The sequence below is a fragment of the Coregonus clupeaformis genome, unplaced genomic scaffold (assembly GCF_020615455.1).
Source record: "Coregonus clupeaformis isolate EN_2021a unplaced genomic scaffold, ASM2061545v1 scaf1310, whole genome shotgun sequence".
NCBI classification, from domain to species: Eukaryota; Metazoa; Chordata; class Actinopteri; order Salmoniformes; family Salmonidae; genus Coregonus; species Coregonus clupeaformis.
The window spans coordinates 72,653-91,630 of record NW_025534764.1 but is presented as its reverse complement, the minus strand read 5'-3'; the positions used below and the strand labels follow the sequence as shown (position 1 = coordinate 91,630).

Below are 18,978 nucleotides of genomic sequence, written 5' to 3'. Positions count from 1 at the left end.
ACCAAGTGGAGCCAAGGTCTTAAGTTTGGCTATCCACCTGGATTCAGCTGCTCTTCTCTGGTTTGAGGCTAGGGTTGTGGTTGAGGTTAGGGTTAGGGTTGAACCGGGATGTGGTCATACAGCTAGGGTTAGGGTTAGGGGTTAGGGTTAGTCTGATCCTCACCATCTCGTGGGGTTAGGGTTAGGGGTTAGGGTTAGTATGATCCTCACCATCTCGTGGGGTTAGGGTTAGGGGTTAGGGTTAGTATGATCCTCACCATCTCGTGGGGTTAAGGTTATGGGTTAGGGTTAGTATGATCCTCACCATCTCGTGGGGTTAGGGTTAGGGGTTAGGGTTAGTCTGATCCTCACCATCTCGTGGGGTTAGGAGTTAGGGGTTAGGGTTAGTCTGATCCTCACCATCTCGTGGGGTTAGGGTTAGGGGTTAGGGTTAGTCTGATCCTCACCATCTCGTGGGGTTAGGGTTAGGGGTTAGGGTTAGTCTGATCCTCACCATCTCGTGGGGTTAGGGTTAGGGGTTAGGGTTAGTCTGATCCTCACCATCTCGTGGGGTTAGGGTTAGGGGGTTAGGGTTAGTCTGATCCTCACCATCTCGTGGGGTTAGGGTTAGGGGTTAGGGTTAGTCTGATCCTCACCATCTCGTGGGGTTAGGGTTAGGGGTTAGGGTTAGTATGATCCTCACCATCTCGTGGGGTTAGGGTTAGGGGTTAGGGTTAGTCTGATCCTCACCATCTCGTGGGGTTAGGGTTAGGGGTTAGGGTTAGTCTGATCCTCACCATCTCGTAGGGGTTAGGGTTAGGGGGTTAGGGTTAGTCTGATCCTCACCATCTCGTGGGGTTAGGGTTAGGGGTTAGGGTTAGTCTGATCCTCACCATCTCGTGGGGTTAGGGTTAGGGGTTAGGGTTAGTCTGATCCTCACCATCTCGTGGGGTTAGGGTTAGGGGTTAGGGTTAGTCTGATCCTCACCATCTCGTGGGGTTAGGGTTAGGGGTTAGGGGTTAGTCTGATCCTCACCATCTCGTGGGGTTAGGGTTAGGGGTTAGGGTTAGTCTGATCCTCACCATCTCGTGGGGGTTAGGGTTAGGGGTTAGGGTTAGTCTGATCCTCACCATCTCGTGGGGTTAAGGTTAGGGGTTAGGGTTAGTCTGATCCTCACCATCTCGTGGGGTTAGGGTTAGGGGTTAGGGTTAGTCTGATCCTCACCATCTCGTGGGGTTAGGGTTAGGGGTTAGGGTTAGTCTGATCCTCACCATCTTGTAGGGTTAGGGGTTAGGGTTAGTATTACCCTCACCATTTCGTGGGTAGTAGACAGTGGTTGTCAGGCTGTAGGGTCCATCTCCTTTGGAGTTAAACGTCTTCACCTTCACCTGGAACTCCCTGACCTGGAAGTCGTCCGACTTGACCCCGAAAGAGGAGTCACGATGGACGTAGCGTCGTGTCTCTGGGTCTGATATGGTCTCATACCACCAGTCATAATCATCATGAGGCTTGAAGGCCACAACGTAGCCAAACTTCTTGCCGTAGAAGTATTGCGGCTGCACGGGCTGGAAGATGACAGAGGAAGATCAGATCCTTGTTATTTACCTAATCATGAAGACCCACAACATATCAAACTGACCAAAATTTTTATTAAAAGCTGTTCAAGAAAAACAACATTAGTAACTTTAAGTCGATACCGTAGATTTTGTATGAACCATTATGGCAAAATAGGGGTAGGAGCAAAAGCCTGCAGACCGTATAATGCTACACAACCAGGACTGAAGAACACTGGATCAGAACATGGTTAGAAGGGTTGGTTGAAATGTGTCATCCACAGGGGGAAGAGAGAAACTCAGACACCTACTGTCCATGTGATGATCAACTCTCCATCTTTACCCCCGTAGCCTCCAACGTTGGTCGGGGCCACCACAGGCACTGAGAGACAGTGTGTTTCCAACAGATGTTATTAGACACTCATACACAAACGCACACATTTCTATTGCAACAACAACATGTTAGTGGCCCAGGCAGGTCCCTACCTGCGTCCCAGGTTTTGATCTTCATGGAAGGGATGCTGGCCTCCCCGTCTCCAAACTCGTTAGTAGCATAGACCCTGAACTCATACTCCATCCAGGGGTACAGGTCCATAACATCAGCCATCACTGACATGCCATCCAGGGCCGTAGGGGCTGAGAAAGAGAGAGAGGGAGAGAGAGAGAGAGAGAGAGAGAGAGAGAGAGAGAGAGAGAGAGAGAGAGAGAGAGAGAGAGAGAGAGAGAGAGAGAGAGAGAGAGAGAGAGAGAGAGAGAGAGAGAGAGAGAGAGAGAGAGGGAGAGAGAGAGGGAGAGAGAGAGAGAGAGAGAGAGAGAGAGAGAGAGAGGGATGGAGAGAGAGAGAGAGAGAGAGAGAGAGAGAGAGAGAGAGGGAGTGAGGGAGTGAGTGAGTGAGAGAGTGAGAGAGTGAGTGAGTGAGTGAGTGAGTGAGTGAGTGAGTGAGTGAGTGAGTGAGTGAGTGAGTGAGTGAATGAGTGAGGAGAGAGAGAGAGAGAGAGAGAGAGAGAGAGAGAGAGAGGAAGGGAGAGAGAGAGAGAGAGAGAGAGAGAGAGAAGGAGGGATAGAGGAAGGGAGGGAGGGAGAGGGAGAGAGAGAGAGGGGGGAGGGAGGGAGGGATAGAGAGAGAGGGGGAGAGAGAGCAGTAGTAGTATGTTCAGCATTAAAGGCAACTGTATTCATGTTTTTGCTGTCAGCGTTAGAGTAATGACGCCCTCTGGTGGTAGACTCCTGTACTTACAGGTGGAGGCGTCCCTCCAGTCCACTTCAGTTAGTGCGTAGAAGTCTCTGGTCTGGATGGTGTACCCGAGGATGGGGCTGCCGTGGTCGGCCCCTCGGTTCCACACCAACTTCACCGAGGTGTCCCTGATCTCCTCAACCCTCACCCCACCGGGAGGAGCAGGACGACCTTTGACCTTGAGGTCAGCTGACGCGGTAACGTTGTCCACAACAGTCTGGGCTGTACATGTGTAGCGTCCCTCGTGTCTTAACTGGACATTCATTATCTTCAGCTCTCCACTGTCCTCACGATCCTGGACGGACAGGAGATAGACAGACAGAGAGACAGGGTTAGACACTTCACACAGTGGCAAATCACCTGAGAAACAGGTATCTGGTATCTTATTGGCATCAATATCAATGCATGCTCATTGCTTAAGTAATATATAGCGTTCAGCTCATCTGGATTTTACCAGACTTCCAGAAGAGCTTGTAAAAGGCTATGCCAGAGTCAGACTTTGAGTCTGGATATTGAGATGCATTCAGCCCACAGTGTGCATATGATCCCACAAAATGATTCGGCCTTGTAAGGTGGGACATTGACGCCTCATCCATCACTCCATGTTTCTCATGACAGATTGTTAACATAAAAGTTAGCACGCAAGATTTAATTCTGGGTTCCAGGGTTGTGGTCAATTCCATTTAGAATACAGTCAATTCAGAAAGTAAACCAAAAGCATTGAACGGAATTGGAATTGGAATTTCAGTATACTTCCTGAATTGACTGAATTGAAATGGAATTGACCACAACCCTGCTGGGTTGTGCTATCCCTCCCTACCATGATGCGTTCGTAGTGCTTCCTCTCTAGGTAGAGGTCGATGACCCTGAAGTCCAGAGACCAGATGAAGGTGATGTCCAGACTGGGGTCATAGGAGGCCTGGCACTGCAGACGCACCTCCTCCCCTACCATCACCTGGGTGTCCTCTGGGGCCACTGTGATCTGGGTCGCCTCTGTGTCAGACACACACACGTAGAGAAGACTGTTTACCAACACTGTGCAACGTTATGCTGGCTGTACACAGACCCAGCTTTAAAGAACAGTACTCATGTCAATACAGAATCAGAATGGGATCAACGAATGAGACATACAGATGGTTCACTGTGACCAACATACCCAGTAACTACACATGAACATTCAAGGTAGATTCATAATAGGGCAGATTTTAGACAACTGTGTAAAGCTGGATGGAGCGTAATACCTGTGATGGTGAGAGTCCCTGTGCTGTTGGCCTTCCCCTTGTCGTTCTCAGCTAAGCAGGTGTAAACCCCCTGGTCATTCCTGGTGGCGTTCAGGATCTCCAGACTCCCATCAAACATTATGGAGATCCTATGGAGGGACGGAAACATTCACAACCATACAGCACTTTGGATTTCTTTCAAAGGTTTGACAAGATTCTCCTACAGTTGCTGGGATGAATAACAAACTCAGATGTCAATCAATCAACCAATCAATCAACCAACCAATCAACCAATCAACCAATCAACCAATCAACCAATCAACCAATCAACCAATCAACCAATCAACCAACCAATAAACCAATCAGCCAATTGATCAACCAATCAACCAACCAATCAACCAATCAAACATTTGTATTCGTAACATTATTTTCCCCCACAAAGACGTCCTTATTTACCGTGAGTTGTTGAAGAGCACTTCTTTTCCCTTGGTCCAGGTGAACCTGGGTCTGGGGGCAGCTCTGGGTTTACACTCTATGACCACACGGCCGTTGTTAGCTCCTAGAAGATACTTCTTCACTGGGTTGAACTCAAACGTTGGGGCACAAGCTGGGATGGGGAAGGGTAGAATTTAGACTGTCTATATTTGGAAGTGGTTGGATGTAATTATTTATCAATGAGGACTTTGTAGTGTGTATAAATGATGACTATGTTGTTTTTTATATTCCCAGAATCAACACTAGAAACACAGTGGTTATGTGCTTGTTAATATTACATATTTGTTTTCAAAGATGAACCAATGAGGTGCCGGGCACAGACTCACCAATGACTCGTAGTTTGGGTTATAGACTCACCAGTCACACTTAGTTTTTGTTATAGACTAACCAATCACATGTAGTTTGTGTTATAGACTAACCAATCACACTTAGTTTTTGTTATAGACTAACCAATCACATGTAGTTTGTGTTATAGACTCACCAATCACACATAGTTTGTGTTATAGACTAACCAATCACACATAGTTTGGGATATAGACTAACCAATCACATATAGTTTGTGTTATAGACTAACCAATCACACGTAGTTTGTGTTATAGACTAACCAATCACACGTAATTTGTGTTATAGACTAACCAATCACACGTAATTTGTGTTATAGACTCACCAATCACACATAGTTTGTGTTATAGACTAACCAATCACACGTAATTTGTGTTATAGACTAACCAATCACACATAGTTTGGGATATAGACTAACCAATCACACGTAGTTTGTGTTATAGACTAACCAATCACACGTAATTTGTGTTATAGACTAACCAATCACACATAGTTTGTGTTATAGACTAACCAATCACACGTAATTTGTGTTATAGACTCACCAATCACACATAGTTTGTGTTATAGACTAACCAATCACACGTAGTTTGTGTTATAGACTAACCAATCACACGTAATTTGTGTTATAGACTAACCAATCACACATAGTTTGTGTTATAGACTAACCAATCACACGTAATTTGTGTTATAGACTCACCAATCACACGTAGTTTGGGTTATAGACTAACCAATCACACATAGTTTGTGTTATAGACTAACCAATCACATATAGTTTGTGTTATAGACTAACGAATCACACGTAATTTGTGTTATAGACTAACCAATCACACATAGTTTGTGTTATAGACTAACCAATCACACGTAATTTGTGTTATAGACTAACCAATCACACGTAATTTGTGTTATAGACTCACCAATCACACATAGTTTGTGTTATAGACTAACCAATCACATATAGTTTGTGTTATAGACTAACGAATCACACGTAATTTGTGTTATAGACTCACCAATCACACATAGTTTGTGTTATAGACTAACCAATCACATATAGTTTGTGTTATAGACTAACGAATCACACGTAATTTGTGTTATAGACTCACCAATCACACATAGTTTGTGTTATAGACTAACCAATCACACATAGTTTGTGTTATAGACTAACCAATCACACGTAATTTGTGTTATAGACTAACCAATCACACATAGTTTGTGTTATAGACTAACCAATCACACGTAATTTGTGTTATAGACTAACCAATCACACGTAATTTGTGTTATAGACTAACCAATCACACGTAATTTGTGTTATAGACTAACCAATCACACGTAATTTGTGTTATAGACTCACCAATCACACATAGTTTGTGTTATAGACTAACCAATCACACATAGTTTGTGTTATAGACTAACCAATCACACATAGTTTGTGTTATAGACTAACCAATCACACGTAATTTGTGTTATAGACTAACCAATCACACGTAATTTGTGTTATAGACTCACCAATCACACATAGTTTGTGTTATAGACTAACCAATCACACGTAATTTGTGTTATAGACTCACCAATCACACATAGTTTGGGATATAGACTCACCAATCACACATAGTTTGTGTTATAGACTAACCAATCACACGTAATTTGTGTTATAGACTAACCAATCACACGTAATTTGTGTTATAGACTAACCAATCACAAGTAGTTTGGGATATAGACTAACCAATCACACGTAATTTGTGTTATAGACTAACCAATCACACATAGTTTGGGATATAGACTAACCAATCACACGTAGTTTGGGATATAGACTAACCAATCACACGTAATTTGTGTTATAGACTAACCAATCACACATAGTTTGGGATATAGACTAACCAATCACACGTAGTTTGGGATATAGACTAACCAATCACTCGTAGTTTGGGATATAGACTAACCAATCACACGTAGTTTGGGATATAGACTAACCAATCACACGTAGTTTGGGTTATAAACTAACCAATCACACGTAGTTTGGAATATAGACTAACCAATCACACATAGTTTTTGTTACAGACTAACCAATCACACGTAGTTTGGGATATAGACTAACCAATCACACATAGTTTTTGTTACAGACTAACCAATCACACGTAGTTTGTGTTATACACTCACCAATGACACGTAGCTCAGCGCTGGCGTAGATGATACCCCAGTAGTTCTCAGCGATACACTGGTACATCCCAGAGTCAGCAAGCGTCAGACTGGAGAACTTCAGCTCACCTTTACCATACTGGGAAAGAATTTGTACAAGATAAGATGGTGCCAATCTTTCCTGTTGAATTGAGATCAAGGCCTGCTTATTTCACTATTCTTATAGAATGGATCTACACAACAGATGTACATTAATTGTGGTAGGTGTTGATTAAAACACCTACCACAAAAGCATGCCAGCAGAGACCCATAGACTTCCAGTCATTGTGCTAACGCTAGTTAGCATTGGCTCGTCAAACTACCTCTAACTTCCTTCATACTGGACACAGACACATACAGATGGTATCCACAAGTTGATCTGACTCTGGGGAAGTAGATAAAGGGCATCCTTGCCAAAATCCCCAAGTATCCCTTTAAGAGTTTTGTGTTCATCTGTCCAACTTTGATTTTGATCTTGAAGTAGCCCTTTAAAGAATAACAGCCAGCATTGGGAGGACAGGCATCTTTACCGAGTATCCATCCTTGAGCCATCGGATGTACGGGTCAGGCTTCCCGTTAGCTACACAGGACATGGTGTGTTCTGACTCTATGTCCTTCTGGGTGTTGTTGATGGTCACAGCCCACTCAGGAGCAGCTGTCAATCAAAACATAATATCAATGTTGAAACACATACACACTACAATGAAACCATGTATATGTTTTGGTTTACAGTAAATCATATCTTAGTGTTAGTGGTACTAACATTATAATGTAAAGTGTTATAAGCAACTGCTATATACTGTATATCAGATATGTCCTTGTAATACTGTAGAGATGGAGTTTGGCATCTTACCCTCTACGTAGAGCCACGCCTGATGCCAGTCCTGCCATTTCTGGTTGATGGCCTCACACTCGTACCCTGCTGCATCTTCATACTGGACGTTGTAGAGGTGGAGCAGCGCTCCAGACATGCTGACCTCAGCGCTAGCAGGCAGGTCGGTAGCACCTATCTTCCTCCAGACGATATGAGGGGCCGGACTGGACGCAAAGAGAACAAGAGACGAAGGAACAAACTGAGCATGGTCGTGTCCCAAATGACACCTTATTCCCTATTTAGTGCACTATGTTTATTTATTTATTTTGATTTCCCCTTTATTTAACCAGGTAAGCCAGTTGAGAACAAGTTCTCATTTACAACTGCGACCTGGCCAAGATAAAGCAAAGCAGTGCGATAAAAACAACAACACAGAGTTACATATTGGGTAAAACAAAACATAAAGTCAAAAATACAACAGAAAATATATATACAGTGTGTGCAAATGTAGCAAGTTATGGAGGTAAGGCAATAAATAGGCCATAGTGCAAAATAATTACAATTAGTATTAATACTGGAATGATAGATGTGCAAGAGATGATGTGCAAATAGAGATACTGGGGTGCCAATGAGCAAAATAAATAACAATATGGGAATGAGGTAGTTGGGTGGGCTAATTTCAGATGGGTTGTGTACAGGTGCAGTGATCGGTAAGCTGCTCTGACAACTGATGCTTAAAGTTAGTGAGGGAGATAAGAGTCTCCAGCTTCTGAGATTTTTGCAGTTCATTCCAGTCATTGGCAGCAGAGAACTGGAAGGAATGGGGGCCAAAGGAGGTGTTGGCTTTGGGGATGACCAGTGAGATATACCTGCTGGAGCGCATACTATGGGTGGGTGTTGCTATGGTGACCAATGAGCTAAGATAAGGCGGGGATTTGCCTAGCAGTGATTTATAGATGGCCTGGAGCCAGTGGGTTTGGCGACTAATATGTAGTGAGGACCAGCCAACAAGAGCGTACAGGTCACAGTGGTGGGTAGTATATGGGGCTTTGGTGACAAAACGGATGGCACTGTGATAGACTACATCCAATTTGCTGAGTAGAGTGTTGGAGGCTATTTTGTAAATGACATCGCCGAAGTCAAGGATCGGTAGGATAGTCAGTTTTACGAGGGCATGTTTGGCAGCATGAGTGAAGGAGGCTTTGTTGCGAAATAGGAAGCCGATTCTAGGGCTCTGGTCAAGAGTAGTGCACTATATAGGGAAAAGGGAACCATTTGGGACAGGCCATGTGTCTTATGAAGGCTTAATAAATAAATAAAGGCATACATAACTGTTTCACAAAAGATGTATAAGCAAGTGGATGCCATCTTCTCTATTACAGTGTGACGACTGATCAAAAGTCCCCAAAGTCTTGGTGTTTGTTTCATCAGTAACTAAATATCTGTCATTTCCATATTCTGACTCACTTTCCCAGAGCGAAGCACTCCAGTGTGACGTTGTAGTTGAGCATAGCTGTGGTGTCAGGGAACTTCACTACGAGGTCGGCCTTGTACCTCTTCTCTGGGGCTGTGGGGATGAAAGGGTCATAGGTCATAGGTCAGCACTATAGAGTTGCCCAAAAGATATTGATCCCTGGTCAGTTTTTTGTGTTTTTCCAGCCTAATGTTTAGGGTTAGATTTCGCAGTGTAAGATGATCCTAGATCTGTGACTAGGGTCAACTTCTACCTAGACATTGATCTAAGGTCAGTTTTGTGTCTTTCCATCAAATGAAAAATCTTAGGTTTTGGGGAGGGTATAAGCTGATCCTAGATCTGAGCCTAGGCGTAACTACCCGGAGTTGCAGACAAAGCAAAGACAATGGTCAAAAGTAGTGCACTATCTAGGTAATACAGACATAAAGTAGTGAACTATCTAGGTAACACAGACATAAAGTAGTGAACTATCTAGGTAACACAGACATAAAGTAGTGCACTATCTAGGTAACACAGACATAAAGTAGTGAACTATCTAGGTAACGCAGACATAAAGTAGTGAACTATCTAGGTAACACAGACATAGGCTACTCACTCTCTTCTGTAGATATAAGAGTGATGAACTTGGAGTAGACTCCCTTGCCGATCTGTGGGTTAAACACATAGCAGGAGTAGTTCCCTGCGTCTGACGCCTCCACCTTGGAGATGTACAGATTCCCGGTGCTCTGAGAGACGAAGCGACGCTTATCCGGGTGGAGGAAAACCGGAAACTCGTTGTATATCCAACGGAACGTCACCTCAGCTGGGATACAGGGGAAGAACAAAAAACGAAATAGTAAGAATGTGGTGGTCAGTTTCACCTGAATCACCTCTGAGTCTCTACGGGGGTTCGTTTTGTGTACTGTGTAACTCTGAGGTACTGTGAACAACGGTGTTCTGTCCAGCTCTTTCTTCATGAAGTTCTATGATTCAGCACTGAATACATTAGAAGTCAGAATGTTTACGTCAGGGGTGTCAAACTCATTTTAGCTCAGGGGCCACATGGAGGAAAATCTATTCCCAAGTGGGCCGGACCGGAAAAATCATGGTATATATAACTTAAAAACAACAACTTCAGATTGTTTTCTTTGTTTTAATACGATCAACATACAACATAAAGCTGGAGCCTGAGGACAGTGTGTCCAAAATAGTACAAGCACAACATCACTATTAATCATAAAACACGTCAAGTTTATTTGAAAATTCTAAAGAAAAAGAACACACAAACACACAATGCCTCAGTGATTAACAGAACTGTTTCACAGATCACAGAACTATATCAGGGTGTCATTTCTCAGGCAGAAATGTAGATAAAAATAATGAAATCCTGTTCCCCAAACAAGTGCAAGAACCACAGAGTCAAGAATAGGTTAAATATACAAATAAAATAAAATCTATTAAAAACAATAGCACATCAACATAAAACTATATAAACATAAATCTGAAAGCGTTGCTCAAACTCCCGTAACAGTCCCGTTATTTTATCTTTGAACCGCTTCATGTCTGCCACATGTTGGGTCGCGCACACATTTTTCAGACAGGGGAAGTGAGCTGCATCACCACCGGCAAGTTGCGTCTCCCACAATGACAGCTTCAACTTGAAAGAACGTATGCTGTCATAATACTGCGTGACAACTTTGTTGCGCCCTTGCAGCTGTTTGTTCAAGTTATTCAGGTGCTCTGTAACATCCACCATAAATGCAAGGTCCTGCATCCATTCTGCGGAATGACATTCTAACACTGGTTTGCCCTTTTCTTCCATGAACTGTTCAATTTCTTCTCGTAAATCAAAGAAACGCCTCAGCACAGCACCTCGCCTTAACCATCTTACCTCAGTGTGGTATGGCAGGCCATAGATGTGGTCTTTCTCTCTGAGAAGGCTGTCAAACTGACGGTGATTCAGGCTTCTGGATCGGATGAAATTAACAGTTTGGATGACCACCTTCATGACGTTATCCATCTTTAATGACTTGCAACACAAAGCCTCCTGGTGCAAAATACAGTGAAAAGTTAAAAAATCACGTCCTCCATTTGCAGATTGCACTTTCTCTCTGAACTTTGTCACAACGCCTGCTTTTTTCCCGATCATTGAGGGCGCACCATCTGTAGCCAGGCTGACAGCGCGGGACCAGTCCACTCCGACCCTGTCCAGCGCGCCCGACGAGTGCGGTAAAAATATCAGCTGCTGTCGTTGTATCTGTCATCGGCACCAACTCCACAAACTCCTCGGTGACGGTCAATGTGTCATCAACTCCGCGGATGAAAATGGCCAGTTGTGCAACATCTGTAATGTCCGTGCTTTCATCAATTGCAACCGAAAACGCAATAAATGACTTTACTTTTTGCTTCAACTGGCTGTCCAAATCCACTGAAAGATCGGAAATCCTGTCTGCAACTGTGTTTCTTGTCAGGCTGATATTTGCAAAAAGCCTGCCGCTTTTCAGGGCACACAATCTCCGCTGCCTTCATCATGCATGTTTTTACAAATTCACCCTCACTAAATGGTTTTGAAGCCACTGCGATTTCATTAGCAATGAGGTAGCTAGCTTTCACTGCAGCGTCACTGATGTCTCGGCTGTGAGTAAACACAGACTGCTGTTTCTTCAGACCCGCCAACAGTTCATTCACCTTCTCTCATCTCCGCTGTCCTTGAAAGTTGTCATATTTGTCGGCATGAAGACTCACATAGTGGCGACGAAGGTTATATTCTTTCAGCACCGCAACATGCTCTGAACACACCAAACATACAGCTTTCCCATTCAATTCCGTGAATAAATAGGATGACCACTTTTCTTGGAACACTCTGCACTCTGCGTCCACTTTTCTCTTTTTTGACAGAGACATATTGGGGCAATGAGGGTGCCAAAGCACATAATGTTAAAAGTAGAAGCCGTAATAAATATCGCGGGCAAAACAAAGTAGCTCATTGGCTGCACGTGCTTGACCTACTTGCTCTGCCCCGGTATAAACAGTTTGCTTGCTTAACACAATTGCTATTGCACCATCCAGTGGACGCAATTGGAACAGCAGTTTATTTTATTGAAAAATTGCAGCGCATTTTTATACTTTACAAAATTATTATTATTATTTTATTTATTTATTTTTATTTATTTATTTCAAAATCATCTCGCGGGCCGGATTAAACCCGTTTGCGGGCCTGATCCGGCCCGCGGGCCGGACGTTTGACACCCCTGGTTTACGTTTACATTTCAGCAGACGCTCTTAACCAGAGCCACTTGAAGATAGTGCATTGATCTTAAAGGTCCAATGCAGCCATTTTTATCTCAATATCAAATCATTTCTGGTAAACAATTAAGTACCTTACTGTGATTGTTTTCAATTAAAATGGTTTAAAAAAAAGAAACAGAAATTGCTTTTTAGCAAAGAGCAATTTCTCAAGCAATACTTTTTCTAGGACTGTCTGGGAGTGGTCTGAGTGAGGAGGTGAAAACTGAAAATGTGCTGTTATTGGCAGAACATTTCACAGTATTATTCCAACCTCATAGTGTGGAAATATGTATAAAACACAGGAAAATCACGTTTTTGAATGCACTGGGCCTTTAAGATAACTAGGTGAGTCAACCACATAACACAGTCATAGTAAACACATTTTTCTTCAATAAAGTAATATCAGCAAAGTCAGTGGTTGTAAGAAAAGATAAGTGTGTGTTAGTTTGAGTGATCATGTGTATTCCAGTATGTCGAGGTACTAACTTGGCCATCGCTTGGGAGGAGCACAGAGCAGCACGGCCCCCTGGCCCTCCTTCACGGTCACAGGGTCCCGCTCTTCATCTGGGAACTCCTCCAGGTCTGGAGATAGAGAAAACACAACGCATTGGTCAGTGTAACTCTAGCATATAGTTATGATCCCAGGTGTCCACAGACAACACAGCTGTAAACCACAGACAGAAGCAATGACTTAGGGACTAGACACACGACACGGCTCATTCTTGGTGATACTTGTGTTTGTTAGTCAATTCCATTTCAGAACCATTGGGATCTGAATAAGTAAATCTACTGTGAGAGAGAAATCGAACTAACACCTGTTGACCAGAGTCAACCAGTTTCACTCACATCCAGTACTAGTCTCTCTCAACATGATATTCGGTTATGGCTCGCGACAATACTCACATCCAAACTTGACCTTGGCCTCCTTGCTGATGACAGTGCCGTAGATGTTCTTGGCGACACAGACATAGGTCCCTGCATGTTTCTTCTCTTCAGGGTTGTTTATGATGAGGTTCCCTCCCACCAGACTGTAGTGTTCATTAGGCAGCTCCATCAGCTTGATCTCCCAGTTGTCACGCCTCCATCTGGCGGGAAATGTGTATCTCAATTTTAACCGATAAATTGCTGTTTTTTGAATAAATTGGAATTAGTCATTCCTCTTCATGTACTCTGAACGTTGTATGACTCTAGAACCAATCAAAGTCATTCAGAACACCTTGTGAATGTCTGTGACTACATGGCAGTAGATCTTAAAATAACCATCAATCATTTTTTCAATTCCTGAAAAGTTACCTCTTTGGTTTTCCAGGACGCCAAAGATATGTGATCTAAGTAACGCATGTTACCTGAATGTATGGCACGGGTGTGTGTGTGTGTGTGTGTGTGTGTGTGTGTGGTGTGTGGTGTGTGGTGTGTGTGTGTGGTGTGGTGTGTGTGTGTGTGTGTGTGTGTGTGTGTGTGTGTGTGTGTGTGTGTGTGTGTGTGTGTGTGTGTGTGTGTGTGTGTGTGCGTGCGTGCGTGCGTGCGTGCGTGCGTGCGTGCGTGTGTGGTGTGTGTGTGTGTGTGTGTGTGTGTGTGTGTGTGCGTGCGTGCGCGTGTGTTACCTGTACGTAGGTGCAGGGTTGGCCCGTGCTCTACAGTTCATGGAGATGCGTCTGTCAGGTGACTCCTTTGTGTAGACAATATCCAGAGGCTCCTCTTCAAATATTGGACCGTAGCCTGTAGCGTCATCTAACAGGGCACAACATCACAGTAATGTTACAACAACGTTACAGCAACATTAATACCAATATAACTGTGAATGGTCGATAAACACACATGAAACCAGACCCCTTTTACTGTGACTCAGCGTTTAGGAGTTCACACTGTACGTAAGTGCATTACAAGCTTTTAGAGAGTTAACCGTCATGTGAATCACAACCAGTCTTACCTCCAAAGATCCTGGGCTCACCAAACAAGACCGCCACTGCAAAATGACGGGAGAAACAAGTACACGTTGTTTAGTTTCTCATTGGCTAGAACATGGCTTAAACTGTATCACAATGTTCCAACAGCACATGAGGTTGAACAGAGCAACATGGCTTAAACTGTATCACAATGTTCCAACAACACATGAGGTTGAACAGAGCAACATGACTTAAACTGTATCACAATGTTCCAACAGCACATGAGGTAGAATGAAGCAACATGGCTTAAACTGTATCACAATGTTCCAACAACACATGAGGTAGAATGAAGCAACATGACTTAAACTGTATCACAATGTTCCAACAGCACATGAGGTTGAACAGAGCAACATGACTTAAACTGTATCACAATGTTCCAACAGCACATGAGGTTGAACAGAGCAACATGGCTTAAACTGTATCACAATGTTCCAACAACACATGAGGTAGAATGAAGCAACATGGCTTAAACTGTATCACAATGTTCCAACAACACATGAGGTAGAACGGAGCAACATTACTTAAACTGTATCACAATGTTCCAACAACACATGAGGTAGAATGAAGCAACATTACTTAAACTGTATCACAATGTTCCAACAACACATGAGGTAGAACAGAGCAACATGGCTTAAACTGTATCACAATGTTCCAACAGCACATGAGGTAGAACGGAGCAACATGGACAGTAGTCCTTTTGAGATGATATCTAATCTAGTTCATTCTAAGACATGTCTAGAAGACAGAAGCAGTCTGCTGGGAGCTACTCACCAGTGTGTGACAGAGAGGAGGAGAGGACTAGCAGAAGCAGTCTGTTGAGAGCTACTCACCAGTGTGTGACAGAGAGGAGGAGAGGACTAGCAGAAGCAGTCTGTTGAGAGCCATGACTGTCTACTGACTGCCACACAGACCGACAGAGGTCTATGATGGACAGGACATGAGCTAGAGAGGAGAGAGAGAAATGACATCAGCTAGAGAGAAAATACAATTATAGTTTATCTTCTTTGCTGAATGAAATCTGAATGTAACACAACAGACAACATGATGTCTTGACCTTCTGCTCTTCATAGCTGACTGTGTGTCCTCATGTCAACAACAACCACGATGCCACACACACACGATGCCACCCAATCTATTCATATGCTCCCTTGCACTATCCTTAGCAGTCTGACTGTAACCTCAGTGTAGCAGCAGCCACAGATGAGGAATGGATCTGAATTCATATATTCATTTGTTGTTGTTGTTTTGTTTTGTTGAATATCCTGGTATACAGTGTATACGCATTTCAGCTTTTAGCTGTATAAATAAAACTTGATTCTATTAGATATAACCCCCAGTGTGCACTTTCCATGTTAGTATGCAGGATGTTATCTATGCCACAGTAAGGCTGAGTACAGTGACATAGTTAGAGCTTTCCTCAGGCTGTAGGATGTTTCAATGATTTATAAGACTCATGAGTCAGCAGTATTCTCCAAATATAGTCATGCAGGCGTTTCTCTGTGGAGGGCTTTCTCCGTTAATATATGCGCTCACACACACACACACACACACACACACACATACAAACACACAAACACATTGCAGCGCTCAGACGGGTCCTGTCTGGCGTCACACATGCTTCCACATCAGTTCTTCAGCAGCATATGAGTGTGATACTGCAGCAAGACACACCTCCTGAATACTGAGAGGAGAGATAGAGAGAGAGAATGAGCGAGAGAGAGATATAGAGAGAGAGAGAGAGAGAGAGAGAGAGAGAGAGAGAGAGAGAGAGAGAGAGAGAGAGAGAGAGACAGAGACAGAGAGAGAGAGAGAGAGACAGAGACAGAGATAGAGACAGAGAGGGAGAGAGAGAGTGACACAGAGCAAGAGAGAGGGTGAGAGGGTGAGAGAGAAAGAGAGAGAGAGAGAGAGAGAGAGAGAGAGAGAGAGTGTGTGAGAGAGAGAGAGAGATACTAGAGTGACTGCTCTGAGTCTGCAGAACTCTCAGCTCTCTGAGGACAACACAACACCAGCCTACATCGGCTGCAGCCAGTCAAGCTTTAGCTCCGCCCCTCACTGCATCCCCCCATTATCAAAAACTGCAGTCATGCTGCATGCATAATACACTCCTGGTTGAACACAGGATGTAGTGCTTACTGTAGTCATGGTTAGTGTCCTTAACACACCTCTGACACCCTATATCTGCAGAGAATCCTAGAGATCCCCCAAGCCTTTCCACAGTACTGGCCTCAGCTGCCCTGTCTGTCCCAGCAGGTAGCCTAGCATTTAAGAGTGTTGGTTCGACTCTCCGAGCCGACTAGGTGAAAAATCTGTCCATGTGCCCTTGAGCAAGGCACTTAATCCTAATTGCTCCTGTAAGTCGCTCTGGATAAGAGCGTCTGCTAAATGACTAAAATGTTAAATGTCCCAGCTACTATACTGAACCCTGTCTGTCTATATTGAACCCTGTCTGTCCAGCTACTATACTGAACCCTGTCTGTCCAGCTACTATACTGAACCCTGTCTGTCCAGCTACTATACTGAACCCTGTCTGTCCAGCTACTATACTGAACCCTGTCTGTCCAGCTACTATACTGAACCCTGTCTGTCCAGCTACTATACTGAACCCTGTCTGTCTATACTGAACTCTGTCTGTCCAGCTACTATACTGAACCATGTCTGTCTATACTGAACTCTGTCTGTCCAGCTACTATACTGAACCCTGTCTGTCCAGCTACTATACTGAACCATGTCTGTACAGCTACTATACTGAACCCTGTCTGTCCAGCTACTATACTGAACCCTGTCTGTCCAGCTACTATACTGAACCCTGTCTGTCTATACTTAACCCTGTCTGTCCAGCTACTATACTGAACCCTGTCTGTCTATACTGAACCCCGTCTGTCCAGCTACTATACTGAACCCTGTCTGTCTCTGACCCCGTGCAGCTACTATACTGAACCCTGTCTGTCCAGCTACTATACTGAACCCTGTCTGTCTATATTGAACCATGACTGTCCAGCTACTATACTGAACCCTGTCTGTCCAGCTACTATACTGAACCCTGTCTGTCTATACTGAACCCCGTCTGTCCAGCTACTATACTGAACCCTGTCTGTCCAGCTACTATACTGAACCCTGTCTGTCCAGCTACAATACTGAACCCTGTCTGTCTATACTGAACCCTGTCTGTCCAGCTACTATACTGAACCCTGTCTGTCTATACTGAACCCCCGTCTGTCCAGCTACTATACTGAACCCTGTCTGTCTATACTGAACCCCGTCTGTCCAGCTACTATACTGAACCCTGTCTGTCCAGCTACTATACTGAACCATGTCTGTCCAGCTACTATACTGAACCCTGTCTGTCCAGCTACTATGCTGAACCCTGTCTGTCTATACTGAACCCTGTCTGTCCAGCTACTATGCTGAACCCTGTCTGTCTATACTGAACCCTGTCTGTCCAGCTACTATACTGAACCTGGCCTGTCCAGCTACTATACTGAACCCTGTCTGTCCAGCTACTATACTGAACCCGGCCTGTCCAGCTACTATACTGAACTCTGTCTGTCCAGCTACTATACTGAACCCTGTCTGTCCAGCTACTATACTGAACCCTGTCTGTCCAGCTACTATACTGAACCCTGTCTGTCCAGCTTCTATACTGAACCCTGTATGTCTATACTTAACCCTGTCTGTCCAGCTACTATACTGAACCCTGTCTGTCTATACTGAACCCCGTCTGTCCAGCTACTATACTGAACCCTGTCTGTCTATACTGAACCCTGTCTGTCCAGCTACTATACTGAACCCTGTCTGTCCAGCTACTATACTGAACCCTGTCTGTCTATACTGAACCATGTCTGTCCAGCTACTATACTGAACCCCGTCTGTCCAGCTACTATACTGAGCCCTGTCTGTCTATACTGAACCCTGTCTGTCCAGCTACTATACTGAACCCTGTCTGTCCAGCTACTATACTGAACCCTGTCTGTCCAGCTACTATACTGAACCCTGTCTGTCTATACTGAACTCTGTCTGTCCAGCTAATATACTGAACCATGTCTGTCTATACTGAACTCTGTCTGTCCAGCTACTATACTGAACCCTGTCTGTCCAGCTACTATACTGAACCATGTCTGTCCAGCTACTATACTGAACCCTGTCTGTCCAGCTACAATACTGAACCCTGTCTGTCTATACTGAACCCTGTCTGTCCAGCTACTATACTGAACCCTGTCTGTCTATACTGAACCCCGTCTGTCCAGCTACTATACTGAACCCTGTCTGTCTATACTGAACCCCCGTCTGTCCAGCTACTATACTGAACCCTGTCTGTCCAGCTACTATACTGAACCATGTCTGTCCAGCTACTATACTGAACCCTGTCTGTCCAGCTACTATGCTGAACCCTGTCTGTCTATACTGAACCCTGTCTGTCCAGCTACTATGCTGAACCCTGTCTGTCTATACTGAACCCTGTCTGTCCAGCTACTATACTGA

General features: G+C 44.1%; 1 protein-coding gene across 1 annotated transcript in view; it reads right to left on the bottom strand.

Moving 5' to 3' along the window:
* LOC121543337 (contactin-1a-like) overlaps nt 1–18,978 on the bottom strand; it is a 46,071-nt gene that overhangs the window by 10,006 nt on the left and 17,087 nt on the right. Inside the window, exons 2-18 of the mRNA XM_045217981.1 lie at nt 15,327–15,438; nt 14,481–14,516; nt 14,155–14,281; nt 13,454–13,635; nt 13,037–13,132; nt 9,879–10,085; nt 9,277–9,376; nt 7,849–8,033; nt 7,526–7,650; nt 6,978–7,095; nt 4,443–4,593; nt 4,008–4,135; nt 3,587–3,759; nt 2,770–3,061; nt 2,019–2,168; nt 1,844–1,914; nt 1,292–1,544 (exon numbers count right to left, since the gene is read on the bottom strand). Of these exons, the coding sequence (XP_045073916.1) occupies nt 1,292–1,544; nt 1,844–1,914; nt 2,019–2,168; nt 2,770–3,061; nt 3,587–3,759; nt 4,008–4,135; nt 4,443–4,593; nt 6,978–7,095; nt 7,526–7,650; nt 7,849–8,033; nt 9,277–9,376; nt 9,879–10,085; nt 13,037–13,132; nt 13,454–13,635; nt 14,155–14,281; nt 14,481–14,516; nt 15,327–15,381 (2,449 nt within the window). The 5' untranslated portion in view covers nt 15,382–15,438. The remainder of the gene's footprint in view (nt 1–1,291; nt 1,545–1,843; nt 1,915–2,018; nt 2,169–2,769; nt 3,062–3,586; nt 3,760–4,007; nt 4,136–4,442; nt 4,594–6,977; nt 7,096–7,525; nt 7,651–7,848; nt 8,034–9,276; nt 9,377–9,878; nt 10,086–13,036; nt 13,133–13,453; nt 13,636–14,154; nt 14,282–14,480; nt 14,517–15,326; nt 15,439–18,978) is intronic.